Raw genomic sequence first — 18,880 nt, 5'->3', positions numbered from 1 at the left:
AGATCTGGACAAGCCGGCCATAACAACATCATTGCAAGAAATCTACGACGGTGATGACGTCACATTACAATGCATCGCTTCTGGCACCGCGCCTATCACCTACTTGTGGAAGCAAGCGGAGGCTGTGCTGTTCCGTGGTCAGATGATGGTCGTTAAAAATATATCGTTTGTTCAAAACACTATATATTCTTGTGAGGCGTCGAGCGTTGCTGGCGTGCGGACAACAGACGTGAATTTGAAGCCGAAATGTATGAATGAATTTACTTTCTGCTTTGTTTTGAAAATTCGATCGGCTGCGATCAGTCAATTCAGCGCTTGACCAATACTGTTGCTGATAACTTTTTTCTCTTACTTACACATAAATTTGACCCCCACCCCCTCTCCACCCGACCTTATAATAAAAATTAAGACAGGAAGAATTTTCTCGACCACCTGCAAAACATTTCATTCTATAAAAGCTTCACCATAAGTGAAATAATTGTATCTATTAAATTGAAAATGTAAATTGATTTGTAGAAGTATTTAGGTGCGGTTATGAAACTCCCCCCCCCCCCCCCCCCCTCTGTACCTAACTGTATACTTTGAGTCTGTGGTTTTGAAATTGCGTTCTACTTGAACTGAGGGAAATTTTTTTTGTGCCGTACAGCCTTGTAATATGGTAAACCCAAGCACAACAACAGCAGAAGTAATTTTTATTGCCGACACAAATTGATGATATTGCAGAATTTTTATAGATGGAATTAGTTTCAGTTCGGACAGGGTTCAGTTTACTTTCTGTTACTTTGCTGGCCTTGTATTGATCAGTGTACGAACTGTGATCACCTAACGCCTAAATAATTTCTTGTGTTAAAGAGGAGATTCTTTAAGGAACTTTAAGGAGTTTAACCAAGAACATTTGAAATATGGCGTCGTAAAGATGAAGTTAATGCGCCGATAAGCTACATATTTTGTTGTATGTATCTCATATCGGCCAACAGAGCGTTTTTTTACATTTTAGTACGTCAAAAGTGCTTTATAATTTCCTTTACGTCGTTTTTTTCTAAGTATATCAGTATATGAAGTATCGTGATGTCTTTTTCCTCATACAGACTTGACTACTCCTGTGTTATCGGTGGCCGGCGCAATCTCTGTTCTTGTATCGAGCTCAATCTCAATTCGTTGTACAGTTATGTCGTCCCATACTTCTGAAGTAAAATATGATTGGTTTAAAAACAACGTCAAACTTCAAGTCACGTCGAATGTGTTGATACTTAGTGCAGTGACGTCATCAGATTCAGCGGAATATAGTTGTGTAGGCCAACTTGGTACTATTCGGAGAACGTCGACTAGTAATCTCACTTTACATGTGCAAGGTAACTTTGATTTTTGTTTGTTTGTTTGTTTTAATTTATTAATTTTTTGTTATTGTTGTCTGATGTTTGTTTGTTTGTTTGCTTTTGTGATTTTTGTTTTTATTTTTTTGTTGTTGTTTTTTTTTTTTTTTTTTTTTGTTTACCTAAATAACTACATTTAAATTTGAATAATATATAGACGGATCTACAGAGGCCCCAGTGTGTGGTGCGAACAAAAAGCTTGTGTTGTTTCACGGGATTTTGAAATGCGAATGCGCTGATGGTTTCTATGGTAACGACTGTGTACAACGTAAGTATTTATTCTGTCATTTTTATTTATAATTATTCGCAATAAGACAACACACACCATTCGCAAAATAAAATCTCTGCGAAAATTTTACAAAAAAATCCCAATTCTAAATTCCTAACGATATTTATATTACATATTTATTTATTTTCGTTATAAGATTATATAATTAACTATTATATGCGAAAGTTAATTTTCGCGAAAATTCAGTTTAGTACTCATTTAGAAATCGTGTTCTTCACGAAAATTTACCTCGTTTTTGGTGTGAGGACATCCCTTATTTTATTTTTGTCGTGAAACATGTGGGTCTAATTCATTTGAAAAATAACTGTTAATGCTTGATTGATTTGCTGAAAATACCTAAAATATTGGTAGAAAAAAACAAAAGTTAATTTTGTTTGGAAAAAAAGTCTTTTGAAATTGTTGTCAGTCAGTAGCTATGATAGTTACTGGAAGAAAATATGTTAATATCCTCTAAAAAATATCAGCTCATAGTGCGCTAGGGTTATGGCTTATCTGAAGTGGGGAGGGGAGTGGCTATTTAAAGGGTGCTTAGTTGAGTATTATCGGTATATTTATTGCATGCGCAACAAGTAACACTGTAAGTTATCTGTTCAGCATCAGTGGTTTTATTCTATTTTTGTATAGGAAGCAAAACACGTTTAGAAAACATATACATAAAACTTGTGTTAACACTTAGTCGTCTCTTTAAACTTAACCTGTCTTTAGAAACAAAATCTATTCAAGCCTCCATTGCTTTCAACAAGCTGTGTAATAGAACTGAATGTTATGCTGGCAAGGCTCTATGGAAGTTGATGGACACAAATCAATTTTATTTGTTCGCGAAAAAACACTTTGAAACGGTATTAGTATTTATTAGTATGTAACTAGTGAAGGAATCCACGGGTGCGCTGTTTCTTAGATTTTTTGCCCGTCATGCGTCCCTCCAGCATCACTCTTTTGTGCATTCGTAGCACAAAGTGACGATCGGGTACCGTTTTACACAAACTACCGCTATTATTATAGAGACTAGTCGTTAGCTCGTAGAAAATCCACGGAAGTTTGCGGATCACAGCAAAGTCGATAAAACTATATCGCATTTGTTTCGTGATTGATTGATTTCGTGCGTAGTTACCACCGTTACAAACAGACAGACGGACAACGGCTGTTATTATAGAGACTAGCCGGCGGAACCGGCATCAAAACGCCCGGGTTATGTCACAAGTAAATGTGTGACCAGGTTAAGCTCTTAGCCGGAGTTGTTCTGAGTTCCAAGAGAGCTTTCTCCTATTTAAATATTATGATTGGTATATTTATGCCAGATTGTTTTAAATATATTGCATGCTTAGTAAAATTTTTGTTAATTTTTTCAGCAACTGTTGGATGGTCTGCAGAATGAATTGTCTCATCAAGCAGTTAAAAGTGTAGTAGTGATGAAAAAAAGGTTAGTCAACCCTAATCGTTAGGGACCCGGCCTCCGCACACCCCTACCCACCTATTTAAATGTTTTTATTAATTATCGTGTTAACATCTTGAAGGATTAGGAATTATACTTAAAAAAAACTATTTTATTTTTTTATTATTGTTAGAACATTTTCTTACTTCTCTTTTTAAGCACACATATTTTAAAATCCTGTGAAATTACGAGCTAATAGAATGCTGTTAGCTCGTAATTTCACAAATTTTCTGTTAGAAGCAACTCAGGAGTTTGGCCAAATCTCATGTTGCTTATCTTCTAGTCAATATCTAGATCTGAAGTTGCTTGACGGTTGCTTAATTTTATTCAACTAACTTTCCTATCTACGTATAAAAGGGGAGTGAAGAAGGGAATAAAGTTACATTTTTGGTAAAAAAAAGTTCTAAAAAAATAAACTGAAGTGTGAAACAAAGGAATTATTGTTGTTTATTTTTGGAGTTTTCTTTCTTTTGTTTGGAAAGCGTGTCTCCTTCTCTCTTCGCAACAAATAAATGTTTTATGTTGCTTGTTCTTATATCTGTACAGAACCGAACCTGCTTCATAAGTTTTTTCAAATCCATTTCAGTTGCTTATAAAAAAAATAGTTGTCAATCGTGAAAAAATCCACGGTGTCGCTCGTCCTTTATATATCGCATTTCGTGTTTCTGTAACAGACGGACAAACAGACAGACGACGGCTATTATTATAGAGAGGAGTCGTTACCCGTGGAAAAATCCATGGGTTCGTCCGTTTTAGCATATTTCTTGTTTCCTTAACAGACAGACGACGGCTATTATTATAAAGAATCGTGTACATGGTGCCGAATAAGAAGCATCAGTAGTAATAGGAGTTAAGTAGCTATATTAAACGAGTTTTTTATACTTACCTGTTTATTTTAGTACGGTTGACATGTTGAGTTTCGACTTCATGATGTATTTCGATGCTTCCACCAATCTCACCACCTCACAAGTGCAAGATATGTTGTCAATTGTCTCTCTGAAAACTTTTGTGAATACAGATAAATCAAATGGAAATGTCCGCTTTGGTCTCGCCAGCAAGCCTCCTACGATCAGAGGTACGGACCAGCTTTAATTTGATTCAATATAGAGCGCTTAGTTGATGTGTTTCTCCAGTCATCTTCCTAGCTGGTTATTTTCATCATTGATTCTTGTTTTGTAGATGAGTAGATAAAAGTTTTAAACCTCACTGTAGTCAAATACGTCTATTGTACAGACATTTCCGTAAACAAATACGTCACTTCAGCGCCATTTTGGTTTTTTTTTAAAGTCTTTTAAATAAGCCCTTAAGTACTTAGAAATATCTAAGAACTTTTAAACCCCTGGACGCCTAGAGAATTGGGGATTTTGTGTTCTTAATTGGGCTAATCATTATAGTTGTGATAAGATTGGGCTCATGTTATAACGCACCATACGTAAATACAAAAATAAACCTTCTGGTTTCTGTAATTTTCTCGTATGTTCTTTTTGTACTGTGTTACTTCTAAAGTATGGTTAGAAAAATTATTAGTAAATTACAGCAGTAATTCGGCAAAATCCGCTCATGCAGAAAGACAAAACCTTTTTATGACGTCATCAAAGCCAATGTTTTTTTTTTTTACTTTTCATAATTTATATACTCATTAACACCTGATGCTTGGAGCGTTGATCAAGAAAATGTACGGAGTCATGTGCTTTTCACGAACAGGCTTTTCGATGACGTCGCCAACCCATCAATTTTGAAACGGGTGTAGTTGTGATGTAAATTAGCTTCAAGTTTGCCGATCGTGTTTGCCGATCGTCATACCAACCTTCATTCTCTTTAGATTTTAATCATTGCACTTTGAACACGACAAATTGTGACGTGAATGCTGAGTGTCTGCCAGGAGATATGACGTATCATTGTCGATGCAAGTCGGGTTATGTCGGCGACGGAAGAAACTGTAAACTCATTAATATTGCCGAAAACGAACAGCAGAAAAAAGAACGTCAAGGTATGTGTTTTGACTGCGGAGTCGGAAATATCAGGAAAGTCAGAAAACTTTCTCGACGTTTGAACAATTTCCCCTTTTGAAACAATAAGGAGATTGTTGTCTTATTAAGTCGGAATGTCTTTTCTTGTAATGGTAAAAGTTAATTTCAATTTGTCTGTAGTTCTGACGGAGGAGAATTATTCTTTGAAACTTTTACTTGAGTTCTGAATGTTGGAATGGAAAAGTTATGTAGCATAGCATGAAGTGGTAATCGTAATGTTTGAGCATTGTATTTCATGAATTAGGCCGGGTTTACATAAGAATTTCTTCAGTCTGAATTTCACTATGTTGAATTAACTATTGGTTACCTACCCCGTGGGCTAAGACTACTAGAAACCCGTTTCTTTTAAAATGATTTGTTGTATTGTATTTTTAATACATCATACTTACTATAGAACATTCCATATATTTTTCTAAAAATCTGCCAAACATTGTTTTTATTGTACATTACATCAAGTACTTATGCGCAAAAATTAGCCTTCGCGAGAATTCACAATTAAAAAGTCGCTACGTTGATTAGAGTTCTAGTCTGCTATGCTTTAACTTTTTTCTCACAAACCTATGTTTTTTTTTTAATTTTCAGATTTGATGAGTACGACAATTGTACTTGGGACAATCCTGGCTTTTATCTTCTCAGCTATCATCTGCTGCTGGTGTTATGTGTTCTGTAAACGAAAATATAAAGATAGGTATGACTAACCCACACACACACATGGACAAACAAAATTTCGAGATTATTTAACAAAATAATATTTTTTTCTTCTTTAGACGAATCCTTAAAATCAAAATAAGAAAATTACTCTTTTCTTTCGTGATTATTATATCAAAGAGAACATTTCATTTCGGTCAATAAAATAGTTGTGGAATTAGTGCTTAAGTTTAGTTGAGCAAACAGATCCAAAACATCAACTTTCCCGCGTTGAAGTTTAAAATTTGAACTTAGGCACATATGTTTGTTTCAGTCAGTCACTTATATGAAGTGTTTGTCGTGTTTGTCGTGTTTGACTGACGTAAAACTAGCCACATTATTTTGTTTTTGACTGTGGACATTCTGAAATAATCTTAGATCTAGGTTTTCGTCAATTAATTTAAAAACGTAAAATAAATGTATCACTCATCCACTTTTTTCTTCATTTAACAACTTTTGTATTTTCAACACTGAGCTGTTCTTCAAGGGAATGAAATCGCAAAAAATGTAATTTCGTGACTAGTGATAGTGAAAAATACAAATTAAGGCTCTTGTTTCTTTCTTTGCCTCTCAATGTTATAGGTAAACCGTAATTAATAGAATGAGCGTCGGGGCACTCAATAAAAAAATTGAGAATACACCCAGTCAATTTTATCCACACATGAAGTAATAAAAACCATCCCTGTGAATTTTTCCTTTACGCCCGGGTGCTCTTTTTGATACTGACTGTTCTTTCTTTCAATGAAGCTTAATGAAGCCAATGTTAGAGGAAAAAGTTGGAAATGAGATTTAGGTATACTACATTGGGATAACTGTCTTAATATTTTTAGCATTTTTTATATTCATAGTCTTGATAGCACTTGCACAGACAGTACTGAGCGTACGCGGTATAGTAATAACAATGCACCGTCTAGTAATCGAGACAAGCGCACGAAACAGGATCTTGTTTTAGTGGAGCACGACAACAACTCGGAGAGTTCGACTGTTGATTTTTACGAAAGCCGCACACCACGATACACTACACCAGTACTGCCCAAACGCACCCTTGATCTTTCCTCCAGAGACACTACTCACGATACTCCGCACGAACGGCCACGACCTCGCGGTTTAACGGTTAATGGAGAAACGTTGTCAACAATGGACAAGACGGCAGATGATAAAGACAATAAGTTGAAATTTTTGAAAGATGTTGATCAATTATTGACATTTGATGAGGAAGATAGCAAGCTTGAAAGTACTGCCCTTCCTCCGGATGCAGCTGATCATTCACGCAAAACGTCAGTCCGTTCCACAGATACCTACAGGTAAGAAGTTAAAGAAACCCAGGGATGCCTGTAATCTTTCTTACATCTACCAAGACTGCATCCGTCGCTCTGATTTTTTCTAAAACTGGAAACGATCAAAACGATCTGTGTGCGTTACGTAATGTTTTTTTTTTATCTTAGCGATGTTGTTGGCGAACCTGAATCAGTGGAGCGGCACAACGGCAAAAAGAGATCTGCTACGACATCTCCAAAGCTTAATCTATTGAGGCGATCATTGGAACAGTTTAATATCTCATGTAACTCACTCTCAAGTCCGTTACCTTCACGACGTAGTAGGAAGGTGACGCCGGAACATAACGCAGACTTTAGAACTATAGCTGCGTCGCCACGTGACATATCCCTTAATCTGCATGATGAATCGCACAAGAAAGAAGAGGAGGACGACCTGAAGGACTTGCAGCTTGAGGATCTAAACTGCCGCACCAATTTTTTAGACCCGATAAGTACTAATAACTCAACTAACAATACTGACTGTTTACACGGTACTGAAACAGGGGAGATCTCTCTTGAAACTGGCTTCTGTGAGGAGGCGCCCAAAAAACTTATTAACTGCTGGATGTAAACAAGAAATTATAATATATATACTAACCAAAAAGTATGACTTTATAACTCGACACATTCTTCTCGATGACAAAATTTACAAGTATTATTAACCCTTTTTTCCTGTTTAAACTTGATGTGTTTACACCTTTAATGTTTCTGTTTGCAATGCTGATTAAGATGTTTGAGAAAAGAAAAGAGAGAAAATAATTTTTTCTCAAGGGAACATACGGGTTTTTTTAAGGGAATGTCTATTGGTAAATATATTGTAAAAGATCTCAAAACAGGGCTCTAAACGAATCTATAGAATCCTTATTAATAAATCACTAACCAATGTTGTTTTAATCCTCGGAAAAAAGGAAAAAGGGCATTGAATTGGGAATTGGACAAAAGGCTTCGCCAAAGCGAGTTCAGTTAGGAAACATTTGCAATGTTGTTTTTCAAAAGAAAATCATTCAGATTTTTGAAGACATTTTAATGAACTAATCTGTATTTTTTTCGATAAATTCAGCGAATGTTACGAAGGAGTACAGCCTAACTATAAGTAATTACATTTCTTTTTTCTTTACCAAGTTTAAATAAACTTAAAAGAAATAACTATGAAAAATAGCTATGAAATTCCTATATATATATTGCATTCTTAAATCTAAACGTTGAAAGTAATACCCTTTGATTGCTTCTCTTGCAGGTATAATGACGATGACGATTATGATGACAAAGAATTCCCACGGGGTTTCGTCAGTAACTTTCACATTCCGCGCGCAAGCTGGGTTCCGTCTGAAGTAAGCGCACCCTATGATGGTAGTCCGCGATATATACATCGCCCCACCTATGTGGATAACCTTACCGATGAAAATGCAAGTAATAATGGATCCACTGAAAAGGGTAAAGACAATGATGGATTCAGTGAAATAGAATCGGAATTGTAAGTGGGGTCGATTTTGTATTTGCGACAGCTTCGAATGTTTCATTGCGAAGAGCTGAGAATATACTTTGAAATTTTGTAAATTTATGAATTTATATTTTGGGAAATAAGGTTTACTAATATGTTGTTATTGTTGTTTTTATTCATTCAGTTTGTTATCCTAAATTCCAAACAACTCCAAATAAGTATTGTGTGGCCGTGTGTATATGATGTGCGCTTCGCAATCACAAGGTCCGTGGTTCGGTCCACAGCGCGGGCATGTTTAGCAAATGTCTTCACCGCAGCAACGGGTCAACCCATGCCATGTGAGCAAAATTGGGTAGGGAATGCCGTTGTATACTTTATGTATACATTCAGAACACAGTATCCATGTTGATCACAGTGTTTTCAACACTGAAGTGGCTGTTTAAATATTCAGAATAATGTTAATAATAATAATAATTTACGAATTATTCTATATAATAATACGCCAGTTCCGTGTGTCTGTAACAGGTAAAGTGGATGTGTTGCTTTTCTAAAGAAACAGCCGCGGTAACGTGTCACCTTTGCTAACTTTTATTATTTATTGTCTTTTGTGTGCTTTTTCAAATTGATTTAAAATTTTTAGTTTAAAAAAGTCACGGTTAATTTACTTTATTGTTCTCATAAAAACCTTTGTGTAATAAAGTAAACTTTATTACACAAGTCACGGGTAATTAAATTCTTATTATTTCCTTCAGCACGTGTCTATTGTTTATGAAAAACATATTGGATTTATTTATTCCCGCTTGAATGGAATTAACAACAAAACGTTTTCACGAAAAGAACAATGAATTTTATGGTTAATTTCGCTGTTTTTTTATTTGGTATCTATAGTGGATTTTTCCACGGGACTAAATACTAGTTTACAATATTTAAGGACTTGAAAAATTGTTAACTGAGTCAATTCATGTAAACGAATACAGAGGCCCAAAATATAAGAAAAATGGCCATATTGACGTCAGCAACAATTAGCACATTTTAAGTCTTTATATCTAATCAAATAATCTAAGATGCTAAGTCCGTTGTAGACATCGATAGGAGAAACTTTACCAGTTCAAAATGCGTAATTATAGTATAAATATCCTGTATAATCATTGATGGCTTCGAAGTTAGTGACTTCTAGAGACGAGAATGGTAATTGAACCATTTCACTGAAATCAGTAGATCCATGGTTTCAAGTATTGTCAACCCTGCTTAATTGGGAGAATTCTCTTAAAGAACAAACACGTTTGTAATTAGGTGTTTAAGAAGCGAATGCAATGCGGACGACGAGTTTGTAATTGTTGATTTATATCACGAAAAAACATATTTGGAAAATAAACGAAGTGAAGTTATTTAAATAAACACCCCTCTGCAATAAACGCCCCCCCCCCCCCCTTAAAAATCTTGAAATGAGGAATGTCCCAGTTTACAAAGCCAAAGAGAACAAAAAAGTCAAAAATTTCAGGAAGAGGACGCTATTAAAAAAAATTATTTATCAATAATTTGCGCGGTAATTAAATTCGCTTTTACGTACGTCTGGCTGTTTATTTGACAAAGTATGACGGAAAAAAGATTTGGCGAATTGAAGGCCTAAAAATAGCGAATATTGGGAATGAAACCTTTACGAGATGAATCTGAAGCTATATAAAAATTTGAACATTTTCAAAAACCAGATGACATGTTTTATATTATTTAGTTCTTCTAATTTTCAAAAATGGGCTAAGAAACTATTTTATTGTGACCAACTTTATCCCAAGGGTTGTTTTAGTCGGGAGTTTAATCGATTTTCGTCAATAAGTGTAAAACACAAAAAATAAATTCTTTCATTAAAAACATTTGGATACATAATACCTCTAACATGTATAATAAGTATTAAATTAAATATAATTAATAAATATCAAAAAATATGTTTTTAAAATATTTACTAAACTTGAGCAGCAACCTCGAACCCAGGGCTCTTTGTATCTTTTTAACGGGAGACAAAGTTTGTTAAATTATATTTTTGCGAATTTGGAGTAGGCCTTATTATTGGCTACATTTGACATTTTACAATAAAAAAAGACTTAACCCAATACAAGAAACCCATGTCTTTTTTCTTTTAAAATCGCTCTTTATTTACAGTATTTTTTGAAGCTCCATTTCCACAATCTCATCCTCGGGGCTTGTGACCCCTGAGCCGTTATTACGCAGTTCAACTTCATCAACAAGTCAAAATGCCCTTAGAAGGAGGTTGCCATTTTCATTTTACAAGGGTTTTTGACAACAAGGTTCATGCCTGGTTCCATGAAAGGAAAGCAGAGAAATGTTTTTTTTTTCTGGGAGCTAATTTTAAATTTAAATTTATTTTTCATTTAACTTATGGAACAATCAACTATGTATTTTACATAAAACAAAGATAAACTGCACAGAAAATAATTGAAATGACGGTGAATTTGCCAAAATTAACGGCGACATGACGTTAAAACTGTAATAAATTGATAATCACATTAAAAAAGATCACGATCGATGACATGCCAACGTCCAATACACGCAATCTGGCTTAGTAGTCTTGAAATTGAGGTTCGACTCGTTCATCCAAAAACGAAAGTACACACGCCACAATAGTCAAAACCCAAGTTATCCAGGCAACTATAAATGACCATTCAAATTTGCCGTCTTCGTATGTTCTCTCGAAAGGCAATCCAGATTTTGCTGCATAGACGGCCAGCCCGATAAGAATAAACAGAGCTAAAATACATGAGGGAACAATATGCTATATTTAGAGTATATATACACAAACCAGATGGCAGAAAAATGAAATATTGTTGTTACTGGCCAGAGAAGTAAAAAAATTGAAGTTAAAACAAATAATCTCCTAAAAATAACCTCTCCTACCGTTTATTATGAGTATCACACCAACAATTTGGAAGCGTATGTTTTCCTTGATGAAAGCCAACACGGTGTAAATTGCTGCCACCATGTTAGCAATAATACCAAGAATCATAAATGCTCGAACTGCTTTAAGCCAATCTATTCAAATTAACAAAAATAGTAAAAATCAAATAACTGAAATGGGTAAACTCATTTTAAAAATAAAAAAAGGAACAGTTTTTACGTTTTTCTAAGTGAATGTGACCACAATATTCCGTGTTTCCCTTGATGAAACAACCGCTCCATATCCCACTGTGAGTGGCTTTAATAGCGTGTCTACTAATCGAACTGTACTTGTAGTGTGTTTTCTGCCAGTAATCCGTGCTCACACACACTAAATACATCACCAAGGTGAGCATCACAAGTATGGAAACAGACAATCGAAGATAATACGCCATGTTTCGATTACATTCAACTTTTCCTCAACAATGACAATATAGCTTAGGTAACAGTTTTTATACCCTTTTTGCAACTTACATCATAAATATTTGATTGCCGGAGAAGAAAGATTTTATCTTTCGCGTATCAATTATTGAAACAAAACTTTTGGATGTAACATCTTTACTGTAAATTATTAATCAGTTTATCGTCATTTTGACGAGTTAATTGGCTTACTCAAGTGATGACGCGTTTTAATCACGTGGTTTAATTGCTGTAGACATATGTTGGCACAATCTAATGCCAATTTGTAACACCTTGTGAGGGTGTCGTGTTTGGCACTCGAGAAAATACATTATTTATTCATATTTTCTTTATTTATTATTGTTAATACTTTTTTCTTCAGAGCTTCTACAGAGGGCTAGCTTGCAAGCAGCATCACCCATGGTATTTTTGTTAACTAAAGCTGTCCGCACAATAAATTATGCGCCGAAACAGCCCTGGGAATGATTATGCATGTAATGTAACTTTTGACTAGCTGTTAACCAGCTGGAAAATCCACGGGAATTCTCCTGTGTCCACTTTCTTTTCCCTATGTCTCTTGGACCCTGAACCGTCAATCTGTGGGCACCGGGTCAAAGCAGTAAAAGTATATCTAATGAAAAATACTCGCCATTTGAGTCCTGGACAGCATTTTGAGTTTAATATTGCGTTTATTTTAAAGAGCTCTAGCAACAAGGACCGATAAAAATTCAATAATTATCACGTTTGGCCCGCTTTTACTAGCCAAGATACACTGCTGACCTTTCACTCAATTTAAGATCTCTCAAAGCAACAGAAAACATACATCTAGTTTATGGTCGAGGAGATGACTAGCTAATGTGACAATTGACTGTGATGTACAATTTTATCGTTCATGATGTACAATTTCATCGGACAGACTACTCGCTATAAAAACACTTTTCGAATCAGGTTTACGACTCACAAATTCATTGCAAGGGCGTGTGACCAATGTCAGCGAAATGAAATTACAAGCACACGATGGTGTTACTTGAAAAGATACATTTTATTCAACTATCTAGCCAAGTTTTAGGGAAGTTTAACTAACTCCTATAAGAAATACTTGCATTTCTTGCGGTATGTTTGTTTTTATTAACAATAACCTAACAATTAAAAAATTTTATGATTGACGAGATATTTATTACCAGTCACGTGATAATGATGTAAGTTAAACTTATTTCACCTCAGCTCACGTAATCTCTAACCAGACTGATGTTGGCTATATATGTGTTTGCTTAGATGACATTAACTTATAAAGCTAATGTAAGAGCCCTTATCGGATTCATAAACATGAAACCCAGAATACAAACTAAATATGGAATTTAAGCACCCTCCTTGTGCATGCACATGACAGATGCTCAAATCGCCTCGTGAGATGTAATTGCGGGACAGGGAGTAGTGATTTAACGTCGCCCTAGAACTTGTTAGATTTTTCTATACCAGGAAGGTTCCTTTAGAATATAGTCCTGGGGACAAGGTTGTTACTTGCCTTAACTTTGGCAATGGACCTATTTTTTGTACGGAAACTCGTGTTTTTATGCAACTTAATTGTATTATTTATTCTTAATTTTTTTTTCGCGATTATTTCATAAAATACCAACCTTGTCTCCAAGGATTTTTAAAAATTAACCCCGATGAAAAATTAATAAATAAAAAGCTTCGGAAACGAGGGTACGTAAAATGCAGACACCACTAACAAGGAAGAAGTCACTTACTTTGGACAGAAGTAAAAAAATGCTCTGGGGACAAGGTTGGTGATTCGACTTCACCCGCCTTTTCTATTATTAGCACATTATCATATTAGATAAAGATCAATGTAAAACGCGTTATTAAAAAAATGCAGCAACACCCCTCCCTGTTGATCATATTGTTTTCCAGGGTAATAGCCCTGGGATCTAGGTTGCCTAAAAAAAATCAATAATCACTGTCAAGGTGGATATTAAGCAATCCATTGTAAAGCTTAACGATTTATTTTTTAATCATAAATACATAATTACATAATTACAGTTTCTGGAACAGTGCGTTTATTTGTGCGTTTTATATCCTATAATATTAACTCTTTTAGCGGCAAATTAATATAACCCGTCATGCGTTTAACAATCAATGCAGAATAACGTGCGGCATCGGATGTATGAAGGTGCATCGATGTGCACAATATTCACGAATTTGTTTTCATTTCCACATAAGCACGAAAAATGCGACGAAGACGAAAGCCAGCAACCTGACGTCAAATCGAATCCATGTTGCATCAGCAGCATTGCACAAATTATCTTCACAGCAATGAATAACCTATGAAATTGACGGACAAGAAGACATAAATTGTTGTAAGGTTAACAATCGAGGTTAGGACACACAACGTAGGTCCAATATATAAGTTATACCGTGCCAACCGAGTTTTGTTAAATTTTTACTCGGCCTAGCACAGTTATTAAAATCAAAATGTATCCATGCCGAACCAAGCCTGTACACACAGCTGACCAAGCCCCACACCTTGGTACCTCTTTGCTTGACTGTAGGAAATCAAAGGCTGTAAAACTGCTTATTTAGCAAAAAAAAATTATTATTAAAGACAGCTACTATCTTGGAAATGTTAGTGAGATCTAGGGGGAGGGAAAGATCCTTCTAGGTGAGATTCAGTACTGCTTTTATAAAACGGTGTCACTAATCTGGTCAAACCGAGACGTTGCTAAACATTTTATAAGTTCAGCTCTGCACAGCTTATATAACGGGAATTATAAGTACGGATTTCCAGCATCTGTAACCATCATTAATAACGGCCTGTGACAAAACCTCTAAATAAGAGACTCTGCGGAAAAGAGGGTAACTTAACTTTATTTAATCAGCCCTCCGTGAGCAAAAAATAGCGAAAAGAAGCTCATTACAAGCTCGTGAGCTTGTATTAAAACGCAAATGTGTCCTACAAGAATGGAAATTTTTGCCTCTCTGAGCACCGACACGGGAGTAGTCGTGTGTTCGAATCTCATCTTGGTAACTATGTTTTCTCTTTTTTTCTTCTTACTATCTCGCCCGCGAGGACGTGTTTACAGACTGACCTAACGAAAATTGAAATTTCGAGAAATTTTCTATCAATATTATTGCCTATCCGAATAGCAAAATATGTCGTGTCTAACTTCAGCTTTTTATACACTTTTTTGGCGAGGTTGTTTGCGTATATCATACGTCTTGTTCCTTTTCATTTTTTAATATGTGGCGCTACATCAGCCGCCGATAGCAGAGAGGGGGGAAAGTCCTGAAAATAAGGTTGGTGGTCTAACTTTACCCGTTATTTCTAATATTAGCGATATATGAGATATATATCGATGCAAAACGCGTAAATACCAAATGCAACTGAAAGCTTCTTCTTCCCAAGGGATTCTATTGTTTTTGCCTTCTGACACAACAGTTGGTGCAAAAGCCCTGGGATTTAGTTGCGTAAAAATCTCTCACTCACTGTGCAGTTCTTTTTCAGGTCACACAATCTTTCTTCCGCAGCTTTGGAGAAGCACTCCAACTCAGTGCTGCATCTAGCGTCATAGATCGCTTCATCGTTGGTGTTTCTACGTTGCAAAAAAATAAAAAAGAGGAAGAATCAAAATATTACAAATGAACTTGAGGATAAACATGATACTGTGGTTATAATTATATTCCTGTGATTTGTAGATAGGTCTTTTTAAATTTTGATGATTTAAAAAAGCTCGCATTTCGTTTGTTGGTTAAATTTGGGTTGATGTGAGAAAAGGATGTGTCTTGAGAAGTGTTCAAACGTGTCTTTTTTATCTGTCTCCACCTCTGTAAATAAATAAGGACAAAGCTTCTTACAAGTATGTCATGAGCAAACATCTCTCTTGATTTCGACACCAATCTTTTCTCGTGATGCAATCTTCAGGCTTCTTCACTGAGACATCATCGCACTTGTAACAGGATTCCAATGAGGAATCTAGAAAGATATACACGCATGGGGATATTCGGTTATTCCTTATTCTTTTGGATGGGTGGTTACGATAGGACACGTTGAATAAGGAACTACAGTAGACCTCGGCTAATTCGAATTCTGTTAATTCAAACGTCAGCTGGTTTAAACAATTTTCTTGGACCTTTCCTTTACAAAACCTTCGTGTTATTGGACACACGTCGTTTAAATGGTCACTGTAGTTTCCGTATTTCATATTTTTTGTTGTGTAACTGCATTTATTACTTTTTTATAGTTTGTTTTGTTTTATTTTATTTTTTGCTTTGACCCCGTGACCAAATTCAAATTGTATCTGAGAATCTTTTTATTTCAGGACTAGGTTGCAACACCCGAAATATAAATAAATCTTAAAATTAATTTGATTATTTAAGCTATCCTTTTTTTACCCTTCTTTTTGTTAATTTCCTCATCTGACAATCTTTCTTGAGATCAAGCTGAACTAATTGACTATAAGAACTAAAAAACTCACCAGTGACGTCAAATACTGCTGCAGCACCGAAAAGGACGAAAAAAATTAAAGTCATCTTCTAACAAATTATACTCCCAATTTTCCTTTTTATTTATTTTTTTATGTCGTATAAATTAATAGCTATATCAATTTCGATAATTTTTTGCTTTTTGATAAAATTAATAATTAAGAATTATTGATGCATGAATTATGATTGTTTCCATAGTAACGCTTTATAAATTGACAACAACTCAGCTATTTAAATTCATTATTCATACAGTAACCCTTGGGTGAACATGTAGGATAAAGGTGTCTTTTTAGAACCATTTTAGAAAAAAAATTAACGATTTTTAAAATATTTACAAGCAGCACACTATCGTCTCCAGATCACTTTACAAAAAGCAATGTATATAGCGAACGAAAGTAATGGATACTAACGTGTTCAATCTCGTCCCAACGATGTTGCGGCCCCTGAGCCGTTATTACAGAGAAATGTCCTGGGAACGAGGTTTTAAGGTGATATAATATCTGTTTTAGACGATTTCTTGCTGTCCATTAAAATTATGTTGAAGAAAATCTAAAGAAGGAAATACTTTATTAAGCTTAGTGAAAAATACTTGTTTGGTAGTGTATTGATTTTTATCCCTTACAATGTCATCACATACAGCAGTAGGATACACACATGGCGAAGTGTAACCTTGTCCCTAGGGCTTGTTAGGTTTTTTATTATATTGGAAGAAAATGGCTTGGAAGGAATATCCGATTTAAATTACACCTGGATATGTTAAGATGAGCTACATGTTCCCAAGTTTTGGGAAGGGATTTCCAATGCTTGACAGTTTCTAGCGACTTTTAATATTTTTAATTCATGAAAAAGTGCGGTACATCCTCTGCTCCCCACACAAATAATGCTAAAATCGGAAAATACGTTAAATAGCTTTTAATTGACTATCGGAAACTTTTAGACAGAATACTGATATTCGTTCTAGAAGTAAAGTAAATTGATTTATTAAAAGCAGGCAGTGGTATTTTGGACAAGTTTTAATCTTCCAATTCCGATGAAAAGTGCTGACATATGCAAAAATTTATTGCTGCATTTTGTTCCCATTAAGACATACTATGACTTTTCCAAGTTTGATGCAATTGAGAAAAGGCTATTAAAACTATTAAAAAAACCCACCCAAGAATTATAGGCCTAAAAAAACGCCCAGTATATTTAGGGTTAAAAAATATTTTTGATCAAGTAAAACTTAGAACTCTTTTAAAAAAAAAGCTCAACAGCGTAGCAATCAACACGTACCACCAGCAAGCCAGCCTCATTTCGACGAAATAAAATTATCAACAACGAGGCTGAATTAAAAATATGTGTTACTTATAAACTTATAATAGTTGTGAAATTAATATTGGCGCTCCCAGCGTGGTGATTTCTTTTATAATGCCATTATAATTTAATCGAAAGATTAAAACTTGACAACGCAACGTAATTACTCTTGGTGTTGAATAAAACTTGCATTACATGTAGGCAGATAAAACATTATGAGAGGTTTGTGTACTGCTAAAAATTTCTGTATTTATTTATTTGCAAGGATGTGTTTTATCTACCCAGGGTGTTTTGCCATGTTTTCTCTCTCTTTCTTTTTTACGGAATAGACTCGCCGGAGACATACCGGATAGAAAATGACTTCGGAGTGAAATTATTCGTTAATTTATTTAAAGCAATTTTTTTCAGTATTGTCATTTGTAGATCAGATAATAGAGCGCTCGACTCACGATAAAAGTCGTGGATTCAAGCCAGCATGCCTTTGTTTGTTTAGGCACAAATGGGATCTTTAAACGCTCTAGACATGCCTTTGTGCTCCCTGCTGGAAAGAAATGACAAGGTGTTTCTTCAAAACTAGTGAGGCTAACCACCATAAATTATAAATCACTATGGAAGCAGACGTGAAAAAACCCTGATTTTAAAATTTGAACAATCCTAAAAATGTTTGTGAAGACAATTGGCAGATTAACTTGTATGTACTTGTTTCCAACCTCGTTCCCAGGATTTTGAGGTTCTTTTCGTTACAGCTACAAACCGACTGGTGGCCTTGTGGTAAAGCGTTCGTTTCAATGTCTTTGGTTTAAACACTGGCTGAGTCATGCCAGGGACTATGGAAGTTTGGGAGTTCGAAGTGTACACATTAGGAACCAAGGAGGCTAACATGGGTAACTAATAGTAGTAATAATAAACTGTGCTACGTGTGGTTGCTTATAGTCTCAAAAAATAAAATGGCGGAAGTACTAAAGTGTTATAATAAATCGATTCATTTTCTTCTAAAAAAAATACAAAAGAATGTAAAGTGTAAATTATGTTTTTATTGTTAGCCACAAAACACAGGCAGATGTTATCTAAAAATTTCTTCTTTTTTATCTTCAAAATAAAGAAACAGCATCTAAGATGGAGAGTCTTTGAAGCAAATATTGCGTTTCCACCGTTTGAATAAAGAAGAAAAAAAGATAAAGAAGGAAAA

General features: G+C 35.0%; 3 protein-coding genes across 6 annotated transcripts in view; 1 reads left to right on the top strand and 2 right to left on the bottom strand.

Annotated features, from left to right (window-relative positions):
* The window catches only part of LOC130629313 (hemicentin-1-like), a 55,399-nt gene extending 46,673 nt beyond the window's left edge, over positions 1-8,726 (top strand). For 2 of the 4 annotated variants that reach the window (XM_057442475.1, XM_057442473.1), the window contains 10 exons: positions 3-248; positions 1,089-1,352; positions 1,531-1,641; positions 2,368-2,501; positions 3,012-3,082; positions 3,994-4,169; positions 4,917-5,084; positions 5,707-5,812; positions 6,660-7,115; positions 7,257-7,748. In XM_057442475.1, the coding sequence (XP_057298458.1) occupies positions 3-248; positions 1,089-1,352; positions 1,531-1,641; positions 2,368-2,501; positions 3,012-3,082; positions 3,994-4,169; positions 4,917-5,084; positions 5,707-5,812; positions 6,660-7,115; positions 7,257-7,698 (2,174 nt within the window). In that variant the 3' untranslated portion in view covers positions 7,699-7,748. Of the gene's footprint in view, positions 1-2; positions 249-1,088; positions 1,353-1,530; positions 1,642-2,367; positions 2,502-3,011; positions 3,083-3,993; positions 4,170-4,916; positions 5,085-5,706; positions 5,813-6,659; positions 7,116-7,256; positions 7,749-8,364 lie in introns of those variants that run through there. The other 2 variants (XM_057442474.1, XM_057442476.1) reach the window with 2 other exon arrangements.
* A 1,672-nt stretch (positions 8,727-10,398) lies between these two features.
* LOC130629112 (lens fiber membrane intrinsic protein-like) lies at positions 10,399-12,022 on the bottom strand. Its single transcript, XM_057442217.1, has 3 exons — positions 11,699-12,022; positions 11,479-11,613; positions 10,399-11,331 (listed from the first exon to the last, which is right to left on the bottom strand). The coding sequence occupies exons 1-3, from the start codon at positions 11,910-11,912 to the stop codon at positions 11,144-11,146; spliced, it is 537 nt and encodes a 178-aa protein (XP_057298200.1). The 5' UTR covers positions 11,913-12,022; the 3' UTR covers positions 10,399-11,143.
* Positions 12,023-13,903: 1,881 nt separating this feature from the next.
* LOC130628902 (uncharacterized) lies at positions 13,904-16,534 on the bottom strand. The gene is made up of 4 exons (XM_057441954.1): positions 16,392-16,534; positions 15,772-15,889; positions 15,404-15,509; positions 13,904-14,241 (listed from the first exon to the last, which is right to left on the bottom strand). Exons 1-4 carry the CDS (start codon positions 16,444-16,446, stop codon positions 14,125-14,127), a joined length of 396 nt encoding a protein of 131 aa, XP_057297937.1. The 5' UTR covers positions 16,447-16,534; the 3' UTR covers positions 13,904-14,124.
* Positions 16,535-18,880: the final 2,346 nt, after the last annotated feature.

The sequence above is a fragment of the Hydractinia symbiolongicarpus genome, chromosome 15 (genome assembly GCF_029227915.1).
Source record: "Hydractinia symbiolongicarpus strain clone_291-10 chromosome 15, HSymV2.1, whole genome shotgun sequence".
Lineage (NCBI taxonomy): Eukaryota > Metazoa > Cnidaria > Hydrozoa > Anthoathecata > Hydractiniidae > Hydractinia > Hydractinia symbiolongicarpus.
This window is presented reverse-complemented; position numbering and strand designations above follow the sequence as displayed.